The 21,513-nt window shown below is 45.0% G+C and overlaps 1 protein-coding gene across 4 annotated transcripts in view; it reads right to left on the reverse strand.

Moving 5' to 3' along the window:
- The window catches only part of TTLL11 (tubulin tyrosine ligase like 11), a 257,240-nt gene that overhangs the window by 129,027 nt on the left and 106,700 nt on the right, over positions 1–21,513 (reverse strand). For all 4 annotated transcript variants that reach the window (XM_082402239.1, XM_082402238.1, XM_082402241.1 and 1 more), the window contains 2 exons: positions 11,155–11,250; positions 10,295–10,410 (listed from right to left, as the gene is read on the reverse strand). In XM_082402239.1, the coding sequence (XP_082258365.1) occupies positions 10,295–10,410; positions 11,155–11,250 (212 nt within the window). The remainder of the gene's footprint in view (positions 1–10,294; positions 10,411–11,154; positions 11,251–21,513) is intronic.

A 21,513-nucleotide genomic window follows, 5' to 3' on the forward strand; every position in this document is an offset into this window, starting at 1 on the left:
CTCTGTCTTGCCTTCAGGCCCCCATGGGGACTCATTTTCTCTGCTGAGGCCTCTCTCACTGCCTCCGTCCTGCTCACCTTGCTGAGCTGGTGCTTCCACTACACCCTGCACCCCACAGAGGTGTACAGTCATCCCTGACCCAGCCCAGGACCCACACGTAACGAGCCCATCCACGCGTGTGTGCACGAGGTCATTCATGCATGTGTTAGGAGCTTCCGGTGCTGCAGAGGCCTGGACAGTCTGGAGGAAGAAAGAGAGCCTCTCCAATCCAATGAAGGCTCCGCGGCGACAGGAAGGGCACACACTGAGCAGCCAGCTCCCCGCTGATTCTCACGCTGTGATGTGAGCGCCCAGCGGAGGATGAGCTTGGGGGCGGATCCTACCGCTCTGAACCTTCAGATTCCACCTCCTTCCCCCCTCACATTAGCCTCTGTGATGAGAGTTGCAAGGGGCTCTTCTGCTGCTTAAAAAGTGAAGGGAACAAATGGAAATTGAATAAAAAGTAAAGGAAAGAAAGCAGCCGGAGAATATTGCCCACCATTTGGTGTGATAATCAGGGGCTTTCAAGTGATTGCTAAAACCAGCTTTGATTTTGAGCTTTCATTTCTTTTAATGTAGCAGATAATTAGAGGGAAATCAAATGCATCCTGACACTATGGAGAGCAGTATGGAGGTTCCTTAAAAAACTAAAAATAGAACTACCATATGACCCAGCAATCCCACTGCTGGGCATATACCCTGAGAAAACCATAATTCAAAGAGAGTCATGTACCACAATGTTCATTGCAGCTCTATTTACAATAGCCAGGACATGGAAGCAACCTAAGTGTCCATTGACACATGAATGGATAAAGAAGATGTGGCACATACATACAATGGAATATTACTCAGCCATAAAAAGAAGCGAAATTGAGTTATTTGTAGTGAGGTGGATGGACCTAGAGACTGTCATACAGAGTGAAGTAAGTCAGAAAGAGAAAAACAAATACCATATACTAACACATATATATGGAATCTAAAAAAAAAAAAAAAGGTTCTGAAGAACCTAGGGGCAGGACAGGAATAGAGACGCAGACGTAGAGAATGGACTTGAGGACACAGGGAGGGGGAAGGGTAAGCTGCGACGAAGTGAGAGAGTGGCATGGACATATATACACTACCAAATGTAAAATAGATAGCTGGTGGGAAGCAGCCGCATAGCACAGGGAGATCAGCTTGGTGCTTTGTGTCCACCTAGAGGGGTGGGATAGGGAGGGTGGGAGGGAGACGCAAGAGGGCGGGGATGTGGGGATATATGTATACGTATAGCTGATTCACTTTGTTGTACAGCAGAAACTAACACACCATTGTAAAGCAATTATACTCCAATAAAGATGTTAAAAAAAAAAATCCATCCTGTCAGCCAAAGATCAACCTGTCACTGTTGGAGATCAATTCCCACTTACTTTACCACCTCCTCCTTCACACATTTTTTCCTTAAAATAGAACAAACAAACAAAAAAACCTTCCCAGGTTACATATATTGTTTGACTTGTTTAAATACTACATTCATATTGGACATTTCCCACAACAGCTACTCTCTTAGGAATAAGCAGCATTTTCTCTCCCTCCAAATTAAGAACTTCTCATTGCTTTGCAGATTGAAAAACATCCAACTGCAAACTCCCTTTTATGGATGAAGAAGCCAAAGTACAGCGAGGGGAGGAAACTCTGTACCATTTACAGCTGTAAATGGCAGCACCAGGATTCACCCCAAAGCATCCGACTCCAGGGCCCCTACTCTCACCGTTCTGCTGTCCCACCTGTGCGTTAAAAACACATGTGCGTCTCCAGTCCTGCTTCCTCATGGGCTCTCTCTAGCCTAAGACAGCCTTCTAAATAGCACACAGAGCTTTAAGCACAAGATGCTGGAAATCAACTAAACATTCACCAATACGGAGGCAGAGTCCCAGCCACTGATGAAAATGATGTTTACAGAACTGTTAATAAGAAGGGGAAATTACTGTCGCATAAAATGGAGAAAAATAAAAACAGCATATAAAAATTATATAGATCATATGGCCTCAACTATAAAACAATATAGACAGCAGAAAACGATACCATTTTTATGAACTAAAAAGTTAATAATGATTAGCTCTGGGTGGTTGAATTTGAGGGAGATTTTTATTTCATGCTACACAGTTTTCAGTATTTTCCACTTTTTTCTACAATGAGCACATATCACTTTTATAATAAGAAAAAATTTAATAAGAAGCGTGTAGCAGAGAAGCAGGATCTGTCCTCTCCAGCCCCAAGCGCCGTTTTGGAAGCATGATTGGCGGTCCTCCCTGCCTAACCCCTTGGCCCAGCTTCCTGCCTCCATCCTTCCTCCCCCAAGCTTATTTCTATTTTCCTCACCGAACCAAGCCCAAGCAAATGATGGCCCCACCTCCTTCAGGAAGGCTGCCTTGACCACTCCAGGCCAGCCACTAGTTGAATCATAGGAAACTGCCACTCTTGTAAGTCAAATAAAAAAAAAGATTGAATATCAGTAATTTCCTATGATTCCACCTCATTCTTGGTTCAGCCTGCCTTCTTCTGAACTTCTAGCATGTTCCCAGTCTGGGACTCACGACTGCATACGAATAATTTTCTGTCTGGTTCTGTTCTGTCTTGTGGCACGTGCAGATCTTGCTTTAAGCTGGTGTTCTCTGCACACTGGCTTACATTTTATTCATTACGGTTTTGAAGATTATTGAATATGAATTAGCCACCTAGCTGGCCACAGAGCCCTCACAGGAGATGATCAATCACTCCTAAGCACCCACTCGTGTTCAGTGATTGAAGCTAAAGGGATGAGTCCCTGCCTTAAAGTTTGGGCAAAGGCACGAACCCAACCCGATAAGGATAATACCTTGTGTGTGCACGTCTCCTTAGTGTGCTAAATACCTTCTCATCCACTCTCTCAAGGCAAGAGCTAGACACACCTGGCTTTAAATCCCAGTCTGTTGCTTATAACTGGTGTGGTCTTGGGCCTGTCACTCAACCTCTCCAGGCCTCAGTGTCCTCTTAATACAGAAGTCGTAATAGCACCTAGTGCATATGGCTGTTGTGAGGACAAAATGGGAATAAAGGTAAACACCACTGTGCCATACACAGTAAGCACTCAACAAACAGTCCCTTGTGAAAGAGGCAGAGCAGCTACTGTTATTGCCTTTCCTTCTCTTGTTTTGCTTGTTTGAGGTTGTTTGCTTTTGGTTTTTTTCCGATGAGGAAACTGGGCTCAGGGAAGTATACTGACTTATCTGAGGCCAAGTAGAACTGGTATCAAAACCTTGATCCTAAGCCCAGACCGCAATGCCTCCTTCCAAAAAGCTAACAACGCCTCATTTAAAAGCACATGAACAGTTAAGGCTCACTGGAGCAACTCATGAGGAAATTTCCAAACACATTTGCTCCCCCATCACTACCTGGAATAACTCTGGAAGGGCCCACGCAGAATTCCGCTCCGCCGTTTCCCCAAAATGCTGGCTGACTGGCCATATGCTCATCTCAGTTCCCATCTGCTCTGCCCCCCGGTGAGAGGGGGAACCAGCCTGCCTGCCGGCGGAGGGGCCCTGCTCCAGTCTAATGGTCCCTGAAACGACACTCTCACATCAGCTCAGGAAATCCGCCTTCCCCATAAGTCTAGGAAATGGTTCCTGCTCAACAAACTGCATGCAAAAGAGGCTTTTACTGGTTACTTCTGACTTAACGCTTAAACGTTTTCGAATGGAAGAGAGCTGTCTGGTTTTATTTCGTGCACATAAAATAATGCGTGTATCATTAGTCATTTCCTGTCTGTTCTTATGTGAAAATGCACACATTTTTCTAGTTTGCTGACTGCCATCTGAAATGTGAAGCCTTTCCGGGTACGGCGGGTATGATGTATCCCGAAGCCACGACACCCCAACCCCGGGCAAATCGCTCTAGCTCCCTGGAGCCTCTAATGATAATAGGACTGTTGGGTTCTTAACTTTTGGAAAATATGATGAAATTTCTGACCTTTTGTCCAGGAAAAATACACATAGACATAAGATTTTGTGTCGTTTCAGGGATCACAGACAGCCCGAAGGCCTTCACGTTTTCAACTCAGGTTGAAGACGAGCTTTGATTTACTCCAGGCCACCCACCTCTGGCCTCTGGGTCTTCATCTACGTCCCCATTGGCACCTTCTCTCCAATAATCCACTTCATGCACCTGTCTCAGCAGCTGACTCATCTCCTCACGTTTCCCCAACAGAGCCCCGTGCCTTTGTGTCCTCCACCAGGGGAATCCTTCCATCCATTTGCCTGTTGTGAATATTACTCATCCTTTAAACCTCAGGCCCAGTGCCACTCCTCCTTGTCAGTTTTTTAGGCTTTTTTTTTTAAACTCTTCTCATCAGGGAATAATCTTTCCCTTGTTACTTTGTCTTTATGTCTAGGGCACCTTGTACTTTCTACCCCGTAGATATTATGTGTGGGTCTTGCCTCCATTACCGGCCTGTGAGCTAATTCACTTCTGTAGTCTTCTCCCTGGCACACAGTAAGTGCTCAATAAATGCTCTAAATAATCAGTATCTGTAATGCTGGCATGGTGTAAAATGAAACCCAAATGAATATGCAAATATTCATCTCTCTGTGACCCAGACTCCTTCCTGATTTATGTGAAATCTTCAGAGGTGCTTGGGGTCAGGGTGTGCTCATCTGTAGCGTTTTGCCACAAAGAAATCATTAGGGGTCAACAAAGCCCCAGAATTTCAACAAAATGTCAGCTGTGCACACGTGGATGGGCCATTCCATCCACGGGGTGGTCGGATGATTCTCCTGAAAGAATGCCTGTTTCCAGAAGAATACTCCAGAAAGTAAGAAAGATAATGTTCTACATTCACAAAGGCATGTTTAGTCTAAATAGTTTAGGAACCCCTCTTCTCTATCGTTGAGGGCATCTCAGTAGGACATACTGCCAAGGTAAGGGGCAGAGATCTGGGCTTGGAGACCTCTAATTAATGTGTTTTTGATATTCTTCCTCAGGACAGGACAGAGTTACATTCCTTGGTCAAACTATAAGCCCCCAGCGGTGAAATCGAACCACTGGGAGATTTCTTGATCTCTGTTCTCTTAGAATGTTTTGCCTTTATCCTAGATTCTATGTAGAATCAACCTAATTGAGGATTCACCTAATGTACTGGTTCTGAACATGGCACAAGATCCAAGGGATACACTTGGAGTCAAGATCAGAGTGAAGCCTGAGCTCCCAGTGAAGCCTTCAGAGGACAAATGTCTCTGAATTAGGGCCAAAGCTGTCCCGGCAGGCTGACTCCATCCTTCACATAAACCTGGTTGTCATGGTGATAGGAGGGAAGGGAAACTGGGAGAGGACCATGGACCGGTGCTGTGGGAAAAGGGGCTTCTGTGCCTTACATAAGTCATGTTCCAAGTGTACACTTTTGAATAAGAGGCAAGCAGTCTACCCCCCAGCTCCCAGGCACTGTGTGGCATCAAGAAAATCCTCTCAAATTACTCCAAGTCTGTCCCTGGCTTTATTTATATTACTCCAGGTCCTAAAGGGTTATGATTCCTGAGAAAGGAAGGTGGTTACCAGAAACATCTACAGGAAAAGGAGCAAAATACTAGTAAAATGGCTCCCCCGGGGGTAAACTGACCTTCCAAAAACTAATCAATTGATGGAATAATCACCTTGTTTTTAAAATAATTGAGGAATGCAATTTATTCACTTCTGCTTCTGATAGAAGTGTTTACAAAGAAAGGCTTGGGCTACCCAAATAATACCTTGAGAAAAGAGGAAATTTTCTGTTGATTTCCCTGATTTCCTCCTTCAGCAAATGACCCACCTTCTTCATCTTAGTTTTGTCTTGTACGATTCAGAAGGACAGAATCATTACGTACACAACTCAAATAGGCTGCTTCAGGAGCTGGTGACTTAGGTGTCACCATCAGCATAACTTTAAAGCAGCCTGATGGACCACACGGTGACCCTAAGAACTAGCATTTGTCTAATCCTCTCAGATGCCCTGAGGGTCTCTCATATGTGTCATTTCACATGATGCCCGTGACAGTCCAGCCAAGGAGATCCCTTGATCCCCATTTCGAAGATGAGATCTGAGAATAAAGCGACTTGGCCAAGCTCATAGTGTGATGATCAGAGATTAAGGACTTCAACCCAGACCTGGCTGATGCCAAGTCCAGTGCCTTGTCAGGACACACGCTTCTCCTCTGCCTGGGATGCTTGCGAGGGACGTTCTTGAACCAGGGAGCTGGCTGGCGTGATGGTTTCTAAAGTCCCTTCCAATTCTAATAGTCTGTGCTTCTATCAATAAAATGAGGGGGTTGGATTAAACCAGAGGTTTTAGAAACTTCTTGTAGCAGAAAAGATCCTTTCCTCTCAAAGGAAATCTCTAGAATGCCAAAACATAACATAGGTCATCCCAGCTCCCCTCTGGTTGAAAAAGAAATGACTTCCACCCAAATGTCCATCAAGTGACAAATGGATAACAAAGTGTGGTATATCCATAGAATGGAATATTATTTGGCCATAAAAAGGAACAAAATACTGATACATGCTACCACATGGGTGAACCTCAAAAACATGGTAAGTGAAAGAAGCCAGATGCAAAAAACTCCATTTACATGAAGTATCCAGAATAGGTAAATCCAGAGACAGAAAGTAGACTGGTGGAGGTGGGGATGGGGAATGATTGCTTAATGGATACAGGGTTTCCTTTTGGGGTGACAAAACATTTTGGAGCTAGAAAGCAGTGATGGTTGCACAACATTATGAACGTACTAGATGCCACTTTTATATGGCTCATTTTATACTGTGTGAATTTCACCTCCATATGTGTGTGTAGAGATATATGATGGTTCTAGAATCCTCCCCTTTTAGCCTCCCCCTTCCCCTATCCCTGCAGTGCCTCCAAAGAACCCTAGTATGTAAATCAATAGAGTCACCAGATATTACAAAAGGTCATCATAGTTCAAAACAGCTCTCATATGACAGCTATTTTATTCCTTCAGGGGCCAAATGTATTTTCTCTTAACCCAACAAATAAATTTGCCTGGGCCAGTGACATCATGCTACTTGGAAACAAAACTTTCCGCTGGCAGCCAGCTCCACTGTCAAGTCTAGCCCACAGTCATCTAACAGCTTTGGTTTTAGGATATGTCATTGGTTCTAAACTCGAAAGTCTGCTTTAAGTATACCAGAAAAGATCATGGTAACCAAGCATTACTTTTTGCTTGTTCAAATTCTAGCAGATAATTTTATTGTTGAGTAGTAAACTAAGCATTATTAAGTCCCTACTATATAGTAAAAGTCTTTCACATTGTTTCATTTAAATGTCATTATTTCCATTTTATAGAAAAGGATACTGGGGCTCAGAATAGCTCTGTACGTCCGCAAGGTCAGGATTTGAATCTCAGTCTCTTCAGCTCAAGAGAAAGTTCTATCAACTATGGCAAGATGGGTCTCAGCAGGGTTGCGAGTTCCTCTCCCCATGGAAGGCATGAGGACTGCTTTCAGTCCCACCAAGGAACTGACCCCAGTCTACCTGCCCTTCCGGGGCGTGTGAAGATGCATGACGCACAGACACGTGTCTGGTGCCCTTCCAAGGTCCCCCTCTGCACCTTCCCCGAGCGGTTTAGAGATATGAGGAGTTCAGGACATCTATCTACCTTTTTTCTTTAGTCTGTGCAGGAAAAGTGAAAGCCCACTTCAGCAGTCTTGCTGACAAAGCGTACTCAGGAAAGAACTGATGAAGGACACATCAGACCCTCTTTTGCTAAGGAGTTGAAGGGGAAGGCTAGGATACCATTTGTTTTTAACTGTTTACGTTGGATCCTATTCAAATACAAGAAACTCCAGCTTCTAAAGTTAACTGCCAGCCGAGAGGTCCATGTGACATCATTTCCTGCAGTTGGAGTGACCTGGGCCCAGACTGGAACACACAATTCAGCACTACAACACTATGCATTATCTGTGGGCACAAATATGGTACTTTTCCAAGTTATACTGAAACACTTCTAAGAGTTGAGAATAATTTCAGCCTTTTTGTCTGTATGGTAAAGTTATCAAAATGATAATAATAATTCTTTACATAAAAATTCACTTTACAGATTACAAAATTCTTTCATGGACAATCATTGCTGGGTTTTTTTTAAAAAATGGTATAATTAAGGAAAAATATCAGTAAATGACAATTAGCTATTAACATACACCCTCCTATTGTAGGTAAGAAAAGGGTGAGGTGAAAGCGTTTTTCTATTAAAATTGAAGTCAAGTTCTTGAAGCTCTAACTGTTCCTGATTATCAATAAAAAACAAAAAAAGTCGATGCTTTTTAAATTAAAAATGAGGTGCTGCTACTTATGACTTGATAAGTCGTAAAATGCCTTTCCCATCCTTCCCAATGGTCCTGGGCCCATTTAAATTGCTTTTAAATTTTAGATCTGCAGCTCATATGGATCATACCAAATGCCAGGTGTTGGTGAAGAAAAACAACTAGAACCAGAAGAAGAAAGCTAATCATATGTTGAGGCCATCTAATGTGAAAAATACAGTAGTACCCTTATCTCTCTTCCTGGTTTTGGTGGCAGAGGTTAAGGAACCTCAGGCCACACAATGGCCTTTGAACTTGTTCCCACCAAAGGAATCAGAAGGCTGTGTCAAGGTCATCTTTAAAAGTATCCCCCTGGGCCACACTGGCGTGGATAGCCACCAAAATCTCCCCGCAGTGCAATACGGTCTCTCAAGACCTAACCTCTACTGGTGAGATCAATAACAATCAGAGAGTAGATTTTTGAGAAATGAGTTATATCACAATGAATCTGACCAAACTGCAATTAATCCACTGCTTTTCCTTAGGGATGGCTAAAAATAGCAGCTGCATGCGTGTATGAGTAGACCCATTATCCAGCTGCCATGAGCTGCTCTGAGGATTCTGCAGACCTGACATGCCACCACTTTGAAGCCCTAGTCGGTGGAGGCAGGATCGGCCCACGTGAATCACAGGTGAGCGTTCTCAGCGAGTCTTGCTGGCAATGGATCTGTGCCTCACACAGCAAAGAAGGCGCTGGAAGAGAACTCAGCCAAGCAGGCACCATCCAGCCTGACTCAGAATATGCCAAATGCTCCTTCCGAGTGACATTTCCTGTAGGGCAGTGGCTCTCAACCTTGGCCGCATGATAGAATCACCTAGGGAACTTAAACTATTTCTGTAGCCAGGCCTCCAGCCCAGGCTAATTAAAAGCATCTCTAGATGTGTGGGTGCTTGCACTGGTATTTATGAAAGCTCTCCAGATGGTTCTAATGTGCGGCCAAGGGGAGAAGCGCTACTGCAGGGTGATTCTACCAATATGTGGGCTTGAGCCCAGCTGGTGAGGGGCTGCAGTAGAGGAACCTGCAAAACACCACTTGCTTAGGGAAATCAGCGTTCCTCACGTTCCTGAACCATAGCTGACAAGTGCTTTACTTGTCTGGGAGCATTTGAGTCAATCTGATATGTCGCGGGTACCAGGAGTGCTGTTTGGATTGCTTGTCTTTGATATTTCTGCCTAAAAGAGGCACAATGATATTCACTCAACACTTACTCTGTGAAAGCCAGGAATTTGGTAACAAAACAAAGCAAACAAAATACCCAAGTGAAATGTCATTCATTTCAGGGGTGATTCCATGGAGGGAGGGGCAGGGCACATACTCCCATCAATATCCCAGTATAACATCCACTGGGTGGGTAGGATGGAGAAGAATTATAACTGTTGCAAATATTACAGAACTGCCACAAGTTCAATAATTGGTTCTGCAGGTTTTGAAACAAAAAGCTTATATTGCAAGAATGTAAACATCATGAAGAAAATTAAAAGGAAGCGATCCTTACCACGTCCAAGTTACCTGTGGCCCTCTCCTCTGGCATTCTGTACTCTCTCCCTGTGCTTGAGGATTTCACAGAGAAGCGCCAGGTGGGCAATGGTGAGTGAGGGGAGATGCTATCACTGGGGGAGAGTGGGTTTTTAGAGAAGACTTTCCAGACTCAGATAACAATTGGCTAGAAATTCATCCACTGAACCCCAAGTGTCGGATTCATGTTGTAGGTCTCCATCTCCTGACTTTGAGTCACTATATTTGGAGGCTGATATTCATAGATGAAACTATGATTTATTAGACTGCTTAAGGTATAAATCTCACTCTCAATGTTAACATGTTTTAAGAACTTAACTTACCTGCTTAGGACACAGGAAGCAGAGTTGATAGAAATAAATGATATAAAAAATACTTACTGGTTCTCTCTTTTCTTCTTAAATGGGTCCATGAGACGCAGTGTGTCTCTGATGACGGCCACTTTCACTTCTTCATCGACAAGGCTGGGGACATTCTCAAACACCCCTGGAGAGAGCTTGAAGGGCAAGGATTCCATGTTACAGTGGAGAGAGTGATTCAGCACCAACTGACCACCAGCACAAGCCCCAGTGGTTGTACTGTTAGAATTCTCTAAAGCCTCCCTTTATTCTACCTGAAAAATGTCAGTTTCCTTTTACAAATCAACAAAATACATGAAGGGGAAAAATAGCACTATGTGTTTCTCATTATCAAAATGATATGTGCTCGTTGTAGAAAAATTGGAAAGATGGCAGAGAGGAAGAAAATTAAAAGAATCCATATAATCCCCCCAAAACCCAGTATTAATAGTTGGTGTATTTCCTTCCAGTCTTTTTTATGCATTCTTAAGTGGCGGGGGGAACGGGGGGAGAAAAAGATAACCACTGTTAAATGTACTATTTATCTTAGTGATTCAAGCATGTCGACATGGCTAAATCATATTCGTAGAATTTCAATTAGTTCATCTCCTGAGGCTAACTAATTAGTTCATGTCAAAACTGATGGAAAGGCTCAGCTGCTTCTACATTTACAGATATTAAGAAGTGGAGAATGGCATGCTGGGAAGTTACCATAGGTCGGGTGGATCTTATATTAATAGACAATGTTCAGAGCTCAACAAAACTGAAATCATGTAGGCTTGAACAGAACTTTGCTGGGCAAATCTGAGAATGTCGAATCTCATTTAGCCAAGGGAGCAACAGGAGAGTGGGAACATTCAGTTGGATGGTAATATATTCAATGAGATACTCAAAATACTTACTTCTTGCTCGTGTTCGATTCTCATGCTGGGGTTTGCATTTACTTCAAGTAGTATAGGCTTCAGATTTTTCATGAGAAGAATGTCAAAGCCTAAAATCTGGGGCAGTATAAACATAATTCAGAATTACTCCCTTTAGCTACACTGTCTTTGCAGGAATCGAGTACGGTATTAGGGGAATCAAGGTGAAAATTAATTCCAGCCCCACCCCCAGCCTGGGCCTTGACCCTGGCTTCTCTCGTCCACAGGCCCTCTTCCTCTAGATGTACTTGTCGGGCCAAATGGACAGCAGAAAATTTTATAGGGGCCTTGGTAATGGGATGAGGTCCCATGGTTCACTTCAGCACCATCGGTGTCATCTGAAGTGTGGTGGTAAGATGATGACCTCTTTCTTCTTTAACAGGTTTTTTATTATGTTAAGGATCAGTGGTAGTCCATCAATTTCTCCCTCTCCTTCTGTTCTCCTCTATTAAGTTGATTCTTAGCTAGATCTCTACAAAACCCAAGGCTATCTTTCTTAACCTCGGGTATATATCAGCATCACTTAAGGACCCCTTTCAAAACCACTACTCGTCCCCAGCCCACACCTATGAGTCAGAAACTTCCAGAGTGGAACACAGGCAAATGTATTTTCAATAACAAATCCCCTGGGTAATTCTGATATACCCTCCTACCTAAGAGGAAGGGAATATTTATTAGGCACCCACTAGGCACCAATTATGATAAAATGCACCAATTATTCAGAATCTCGTTTAATCCTCATGACAGCATATTTGACGTAGGGATCGTGCTCTCCATTTCACAGAACCAGAAACTGAGTCTCGGAGAGGCCAGTGGATTTCCTGAGACTGCCTCTCTAGTAAATGACAGAGCTGGACTTCACACCCAAGCAGAACTGGCTACATAGTTTGTGGGACCCGGTGCAAGATGAAAACGCAGGGTCTGTTGTTCAAAAAGTATTAACAACTTCATGATGGTGAAACAGAGCATTAAACCAAGCGTGGAGGCCTTTGGAGTGTGGGACCCTGAGCGCACAGCCCACACGCCCATACAGCCAGCCTGCATCCAAGGCTAAGTCCAGCATCATTTGCCAGCCGTCTGCTCTTGAATCTGGCAGGCTGCTGCCTCAGGTGAGGCTTTGTCTTCTGGCCTCTTTCAGTTCCTCACAGGCCCCATGATCAGGGTAAGCCACCCTGTGTATCTCATTGCCTCTGCTTGAAACAACCCTTCATCGAGATAACATCTCCTCACCCTTGAGAATGCAGGTGCTAATTGGATTCAGACTCGGACTATAAGGCCACCAGATTCTTGGGAGGACTCTCGTTATGTCTCTAGGAGGTGACAAGGTAGAAAGCTCCTAATGTGAGTGATATAATCCCAAAGTTCCCAAAACTAATGTGGAGAATAAAGGAAAGAAAAAAGATATAGCTGCATCTCCTCCTCTGTGGACTCAAGAAGAAAAGATGAGGGAAAATCCATTTACTTGTCTATATAGAACATGCACTAGTTAAATGATAATTATTAAACTGTAGTTTCAGCCTTATTAATGAAATCAGAGCCCGAATGACCATTTCGGGGGGTAATTCAAGATGAGGTTATTCTTCAGTAAAGGGCAATAAGGATGAAAAGTTGGGAAAAGTCATTCTCACTCTATTTTTCTTTCCCTGGTCATAAGAAGAAAGGAATGGAAATGCAGTAGAAAATGTTACATGTATTATAGATCCGCTTAATAATATATGACAAGTGGATATGAGTGATGAGGCCTTTAAGAGACTCTGGTGACATCATCAGTCTAACTTCAGACCTGGCCTGAGACACGTGATGCTGATGGGGCTACAGAGAATGGAGGGCTGCAGTTTATCATCCTGAGTCATCGACGCTTACTTTTCGCTACATTAGAAGTTTGGACTTGTACTTTCTCAGCCTGGGGGGTCTCTTCTCAGCTCAGTGCACAGTGGTTTTATGCATGCACAGCTACAGGAAAGCTGGGGAAGGGGAGTGGCAAAACCTCATCAGCCACAGGGACCTGCACACAGCAGTAGCATAATATTTTCCAGAACCTAAACTTTGGTGCAGGTAGTTGAATGTGCTGGGTCTCGTACAGGAATGCTTTGGAGCCAGATTTGGGCTTCAATCCCAGCTTGGTCTCTCACACTAGCTAGACAGTTCTAAGCCCCAGTTTCCTCATCTATAAAATGGGAATAGGAATAGTATTTACCTTAGTTCATTCATTCATAAAATACTGACTGCCTCCTATGTCCCAGAAACTATTCTAGCTTCTAGAAATAAAGGAGTGGACTGGACAAAGTCCCTGCCCTCATGAAGCTTACACTCTAGTCGGGGAGACAGGAGCAAATAAAGTTAATGTGATGTAAAATAGCTTGCACAGTATCTGACGCATAGTAAGTATTTAATGAAAGTCATCTTTATATTTTTTTACAAGTTCAAGGAAAGAGGAACTTTTTTTCAAAAGTTCAATGAAATGTGAAGCACCAATGGATCTCAAGAAACAGAATCACAGAACCAGGAGGAGCTTAGGGTTGATACTATCATAAGATCCCAGAATGTCAGAGCTGGCAGAAAATCAGGAATTTATTTGGTTCAGAGTTTTTCAAAATGAGGTTCTTTTTTGGGAAGCACTGGGGAGGCCAGATCATACCAACTTTTACCTTTTTAACATCCTGGGGTTCCCAGGGGAAAAACATATATATTTTTTAAAAAACTACTAATTTAGTCTAGCACCCAATTTGCAGACTAGAAACCTGCAGCTTAGAAATGGGAAAACCTCTCTCCAGTTTGGTGGCAGAGCAGGAAATGTCAAATGGAGAAAGAGAACTTTTCAATTATGTGATACTCTCCACCCCTCCAAGTAATTCAGTCAGCAATTATGTGTTGCTACTTGAGGGGTGCCCTGGGGATTTAAAGATATCTGCCCTTCATCCCTTACCTCTAGAGGCTTCCAAAGCAAGCTGGGGAGAAAAGGGCCCTGAGCCATTAATTGTAAACTCATGCAAAGGCTCCAAACTACATTTCAATGAGAGGGGGTTCCCTCCTGAGCCCCAGAACTACACATCCATCTGCATCCAGAGTATTCCCAGCTGGGAGGTCCCAGACTCCTCGAATTCAACGTATCCAAACCCACTATCTGTGGTCAGCAGCTTCTAAGATGGTCCCAATGATACCATCTCCTGGTATTCATACCCTTATGTAATCCCCTCTCCTTGAGTGTGGGCTGCACTTAGTGACTTGTTTCTAACGAACAAAATAGGGCAGAAATGATGGCATATCACTTCCAATATTAGGTTATGAAAAGACTGTGGCTTGCATCTTGGGATGCATTCTCTTACTCTCTCATTTGCTCACTCTGAGGGAAGCCAGCTGCCATGTTGTAACCTGCCCTGTGGAGAGGCTGAGATGGCAAGGAACTGATGTCCCAGCCAACAGCCATGTGAGTGAGTTGGGGAAGGGATCTTTCCCCAGCAGCCTTGACATGACTGCAGTCTGGACATGTTAATTGTAGCCTGTGAGGGACTTTGTGCCAGCAGCAGTCAGCCAACATTTCTCCTTCCTCCTTTACATCTAGCTGCTCACCAACTCTGTACATTCTACCTTCTAAAGAGCTTTCTAGATCTGGCCCATCCCTTGTTGCTCCTAGTCTAGATCAAGCCTGCACCATCTTTCACCTGGACTACTTTAATACCTTCCCCATTAGTTTCCCTGCTCTCAAACTCGCCCCTCTAATTCACCTGGCACAAGGGGCTGCCAGAGTAATTTTTATAAAAGGCAAATAAAATATTAGCACTCATCTGCCTAAAAATCCCTGCTTACAGAAGGAAGTCCAAGTTCCAGAACATGTCCTGCAAATTCCCCTATGACCAGAGTCTGTCTCAGACTCTAGCTTTATTTTCTCCCACTCACTGCTGCACATCTTGGGCTCTAATTGTGCTAAACTACTGGTAGCTCTAGGAGGCTTTACTGCTCTCTGCCTTTGTGCTCTTCTACTTGAAAGACAACTTTATTTATCAAATATTTACTGAGCACCTACCAAACCCTAGGTACTATTCTAGGCACTGGGGATCAAACAGCAAATAAGACAAGGTATGTCTTAACTCCTGCCCTTTTAGAGCTTACATTCTAGGAGAGAGTCCACAAGCAAGTGAATAATTAAAACAAGGTAAGAACATAGAGTGTGATACAGTGGATGGAGGGGAGAGTTTGGTGGTCAGGGAAGGTCTTTCTAAGAAGGTGACATTTGTCATCCCATTTTCTTCTGGTTTGCACAGTTTCTGGTGAGAACTTTTTGGTTATTCTTTGTTCCTCTGAACATAATTTGTCTCTCTAGCTGCTTTTAAGATTTTCTTATCATCACTGATTTGATTATGATAAGCCTTGGTGTGTGTGTGCACACGTTTATGTGTGTGGCCATTTCTTCAAATAGTCTTCTGTATCTTCCTTGTCTCTTCTGCTTGGGGAACTCCAATTACACATATGTTAGACCATAGATATTGTACCATAGGTAACTCAGGGTCTTTTCATTTATTTTTCCTGTCACTTTGCTCTCTCTGTTTCATTTTGAATAAATTCTATTGCTATGTCTTCAAGTTCGCTGATCATTTCTTCTACAGTATCTAATCTGCTGTTAATCCTGTCCAGTGAAATTTTCATTACAGATATTTTCTTCCATTTGGTTCCTAGAAGTTTCCATTCGGTTCTTTTTTAATAGCTCCATTTCTCTCTACATTAAGCTCATATTTTACTTTAAATTTTTGTACATAGTTGTAATAGCTGTTTTAACATCTTTTTCCTACTAGTTTCATTATTTCTAATATTTATGGGTCTGTTCCTATTGATTTTCTCCTTAGGTATGGGTTACCTTTTCCTGCCTTGTGGAATACCTAGTGGGTTTTTATTGGAAGCTGGACATTTAATGCTCAGTGTCTGGATTTTGTCTTCTTTTAAAAAGTGCTAGGTTTTTAGACAGTCAATTATTTGCAGATTATTTTGATACCTTCAAGGCCTATTATTCAAGCTTTACTAGGTTGGGCCTAGAGTAATCTTCATTCCAGTGAAGCTTCAGTCCATTAAGGCAGAACTTCTCTGGAGTCTCCACTGAATGTGTCCAGTAACCACCAAGCACTCTCCACACTGACTCTTTGGAGCCTGAACATCTCCCTGCTCTGTGTGAGCCCTGGAAGTAGTTCAGCTTCTCAGTTCCGTGGTCATTCTTTGCTCAGCTTTGTGGATTAACCCGCCACACATGAATGGCCCAGCACTTGGCAAAGATGCACAGGGATCCCATGCAGGTTCCTGGAGCTCTTTTCCTGGTTGGGTCCCTACATTTCAGAATTCTGCCCACAGAATTCCAGCCACCTTGGCATTCCTGAACTTTGATCTCCATTTCCTCAATTCACTGATATCACAAGGCTCTGTTTAGGTGCCCCCCTTGCCCATCTTCTGGAGATTGCCTCCAGACTGAAAGCTGAGGCAACCGGAGACACATCTTGCCTTTTTCCCCCCTTTCCTCGGGGATCACAATGCATAGCTATGTGTTGTCCAAAATCTGAAAACACTTATTTCATGTATTTTGTGTGTTATTCTAGTTGTTTTGTAAAGAAGGCTAAGTCCAGTCTTTGTTACTCCATCATGACCAGAAGCAAAAGACTTGGCAGGTGACGTATGAACAGGGGCTGAATGAAGTGAGCAAACAAGTTATTTGAAGAGATGAGGAAGAGCCTTCCAGGCAGGAGGAATGGCGAGAACAAAGGCCACCTCTGACAAACAGCAAGGAGTGAGCAAGAGGGAGATAGGAGATGAGGTCAGATAGAATGACAAGGGACATATCAGGCAGCATCTTGTAGGCCATGGTAAGGAGCCAGGATTTTAAGTGCAACGAGAAAGCCATTGGAGAGTTTACACAGGGAAGTAATTTGATCTGACATGTTTTAAAAGAATCACTTTGGCTACAGTGAGAAGAATAGGTTACAAGCAGCAAGGGTGGGAAAAAGAACACCAATTAGGAGGCTACTGCAGTGATACAAGTACCAGGTGACGGCTGCCTAGACTGGGATGGAAGCAGGGAGTTGGTTAGAAGTGGTTACGTTTAGGATGCATTTTAAAGTACATCTGCAAGAGTTGCTTATGGCTTAAATGTGGGAAGGAGGAGAAAAGAAGAAATAAAGACTGGGGGCTGGGGGGGGCGTGGTTTGGTCTGAGTAACTGAATGCTATTCCTTTACTAAAATAGGAAAGACAGTGGGAGAGTAAGTTTGGAAGGGAAATCAAGAGTTTGATTTTGGACAGGTCAAGTGTGAGATGCCCACCAGAAATCCGAGTAGAAAATTAAAGTGGGCAGTTGGATAGACCAGTGTGGAACTCAAGCAGAAGTCAAGACAGGAGATACAAATATAGGAGTCACCAGCACAGAGCTGGTACTTAAAGCCATGGGGCTAGAAGAGATCGTTTAGGGAGCGACTGTAGACAAGAGGAGAGGAGCTGGAGTCCCCGGGATCGCCTTCGCTGGCAGGCGCAGAAGAAGGGGCTGAGAAGCGGCAGCCAGTGAGATAGGAGGGAAACCAGGAGGGTGTGGTGTCGCTCACTTTTTTCTGCTTGGCAAATTCTTCTCCAGGCCTTAAGCTCCAGCTTACGCGTCTCCTCTCTGGGAAGCCTTCCTTGACTGGGTTAACTGGCAAAGTTAACTGCTGCCTTTTCTGTGCTCTGCCTGCGTCCTGTACATGCCCCCGTATAGCATTTATTACTCCCACGTGGCAGTCTCCCCCACTACGCTGTGCACCTCTGAGGGACAGACTGCATCTGTCCATAACCACATGTCCCACCGCTAGCTCGGGGCTTGTCTCGGCGGGTGACCAGCAAATGTGTCTAAAAGAAGAAAAAAGCGTAAATGTCAGAAGTGGTCAAGGAAGGCTTTACAGAGAAGGTGGGATTTGAGCAGCACCTTGTCAGCATTGAATTTCAAAAAGGAGGGAGAAGAGGAGAGAGCATGGCAGGCCAAGGCAGAACAAACAGGCAGAACTGGGGAAACACCTGTGATGTCCAAGAGACAGGAATCAGCTCTGTTCGGCAGGTTCGCGGGGCTCAGGGAGGATGGGGAAGCGAGGCCGGGGCCAGGCTGAGAGGCAACAAGTGCCAGGACTTGTTTCTCAAACTGTGGTCCTTGGAACACCGGTGTTCCATTAAGTTGGAAATGTGAATATTTCATGGTTTCCCTGTAAGCTCAAGGCGCTTCTTCACAGACCAGTTTGAGAACGATTGTTGTTACAGATAACGAACAATGTAATAATAATTATCATTCATTAAGGGATCCCTACGGGCTGGGTACTGTTCCACACAGCTTTCTCTCATTCAGTCTCACAACAACTGTGAGGCCGGTCCAAATACAATATTATCTCTATTTGCAGATAAGGAAACTGAGGCAGAGAAAGGTTAACTTGCCAAGCTCTCCAGCTAGAGTTGCTGGAAGGAGGAGCTGGGGTTAGCTCAAACCCAGGGCATCCGAGAACAAAACCCAAGCCCGTGCGTGACCGCTCGGTTGCTCCTTCGCCTCCTTCCTGTGGGGTGTCTGGGGCTGACGGGGAGGGAGGAGATCAAAAGAGCAAAGAAGGAAAAGGAGAAGCACCTCAGCCTTTAGGGAAGGTGCCTCCTCCCGACACTGAAGGGAAAGGATCGCGGCCAAGGAGAGAAGTGGACCCAGAGCTAGAGGAAGACAGAAACCGAGCGATGAGATTGGGATAGAATGTCCACGAAAGCTGAGCTAGCAACCTTTCCTGTGTGTGTGCATTTCTGCCACGTGAATCGTCTACACCCAGACGGACCTGGCTCTTTAAGCCAGGGTCACAGAGCTGCCCTCAAGAAGACTGACAGGGGGATATCTTGCTGGCGCTGCCTGGGCAATGACGGGGGACAGGCCAGAACGACAGGGCAGCCACGTTCCTAGGCAACAGATTACAGGAAACCTGCCCACAGCCTGGCTGCGCCAGCGCCTGCTCTGGGCCATCACAATTTCCCAAGTAGTTATTGCGGCTGTGATTGGAAAGGGGTCACGGTCACATGTTTAAGATAAATGTAATTTCCTTGGCTTCGAGTGTATGTCCAGGAATGCTACAATATGGGCCAGGCCCAGGCTACAAGCAAAACGGGCGTCCATGACAAAGAAACAATTCATTATGTATGCACAGAACAATAGAGTTCACAAAGCGCTTCATCATCTTTATCTTGTGTGAGTCACACAACAACTCTGTGAGGTAGGTGAGGAAACTGAGGCACAGAGAAGTTAAGTGACTAATATAAAATCACACAGCAAGGCAATGGCAGACCATACGTTGTCCCTAAGTCTTTGGGTTCCAAGTTAGTTCAGGTGCTTGAGACCCAAACTAACAAGTGTTTTAACAAGTGATAAGACTAAAGAAAGCAAGAGAGGAATCCAAGGAGAAAAAGATACTGCTTTCTCAATCACTATGAATCTGAAATATACGACAAAACAGATCTTAAACATCTAATGCTTTATACCTTCGCCTTCATTACTTCACACTACTCCAAGGAAGGCAGGTAGGGAAGTGAGTGTAGGGGATTCACAGAGAAAGAAACAGAGGCTCAGGGTGGTGAAGAAACGTGCCCAAGGTCCCACCGCTGGGAAGAGGACGAGATCCTCCTGGAGGGTTACTTCCGGCCCTGTGCTCCTCTCCTGACCCCAGGCCTGGCGGCACTTAGTGTGGTCAAGCAGTGGAAAACGGTCACAGGGCTGTGGTTCCATTTACTAGACGTGATCTGTCCAAACCAGTGGCTCCCTCCCTGTCTGCCCTGCAGTTGGGCCCCTGGTTCCACCCACGGCCGCCCCACGCCGCCTGTCCACAGCAAGGCAAGCAGCAAAACCACCGCCCTGGCCCTCCACCCTCCACCCTCCACCCTCCACCCTCCACCCTCGCTGTGCCAGGGCTCTGTGGCTTGGCCACGCATGCCGGCCCACATGATACTCCTGGAATAGCTGTCACTGTCGAACAGATGTGACCACACAGTCCCCCGGGATGACCCCTGGATGCCTCCACGTTGCAACTCTCTCCTTCGCCCTAACCTTCTGATGGCTCAAGCCAGGACTTGTTTTCTCTGGTCCTGCCTCTAAGCTCTGCCCACTTCCCCTTTCTAAGGCCCTAAGCCACCTGCCTGATGGTTGAGCTAGACATCCCGCCTGGGAACGAGAACCTGGAGCCAAGTGCCTAAGGACAGATCTCTGGATGACAAATACCCCTTCCTGGAACTGATCACTGCCTGAACTCCCCCTGCAAAGGCTTCTGCCAGCCCGCCTGAAAATCCCGCTGACGGGTGTCCAGCCGCCCGGGTCACCTCTCTGGACCTGGGGCCGCACCTTGGGACCAGCCTCCTCTTCTGCTGCTGAAGGAACACCCCACCCATCAGAGACGCTGCCCCACTGCCTCCCCTTCCTTCCACGCTACCCATTTCTCTCCTGCCACAGCCTTAGGTAGAGGACCAGAAACAACTCAAATGCTCATTGACAGAAGAACTGATGAACACAGTGTGCGTATTTACAATGGAAGACCCAGCAGAGCAAATGAAACAGCACCAACGACCCACCTCAACACAGAGCGGAAAAGAAGGTCGCAGAAGACTATGGACTTGATCGTAGTATTTTTATAAAGCTCAAAAACAAGCAAAGCAAAACAATATACTGCTTAGGGATACATTCACGTATAATAAAAGGGTTTTTTTAAGCAAGGAAATGATAAACATAAAATTCGGGACCATGATTACCTCGGGGTGAGAAATGGGATGGGGGAGAAGCACGGTAATTGGGGATCTTGGGTTGGGAGGTGGGCTGGGGATGATGATTTGGTGGTTTTGCTTTGTAGCTTACATACATGTTCCATGTGTTCTTTCTTATATACTAACTGCTACAAAATAACTTTAAAGATTGGATGGAGAGGGTCCCAGAGGTGTTCCTTCGTACCATCTGTTCCCTATTCCGATTTATCTGGTGGCAGGAAACTGTGCCTACCAAGTGCCTGGACGCCGAGTCCCCCGCCACCACCTTTATGGCCAAAAGATCTGGAAGAATGCGCCACCCCCGTTCCCATCTCCTCCCCGCCCGCACACTGGCTTCGTCCTCTACCATCACCCTGTCCCATCACCCCACGGGTCAGTAAGTGCAATGACACCTTCCGTTCAGGTCTGACACGACATCTCAGCAGCGTTTGCCACGGCTGACCCCCGCGTGCTTCCTCTCCAAGCATTTAGGCTGCTTCCTCTCCTGACATCCCTTCTATAGCTCAAGCCACTTCTTCTTGGCCTCCTTTGCTGCCCCCCTTCCCCCTGCCTGTCCCTTACTTGAATGGCA

Source organism: Balaenoptera borealis (genome assembly GCF_965194805.1).
Source record: "Balaenoptera borealis genome assembly, chromosome: 8".
Lineage (NCBI taxonomy): Eukaryota > Metazoa > Chordata > Mammalia > Artiodactyla > Balaenopteridae > Balaenoptera > Balaenoptera borealis.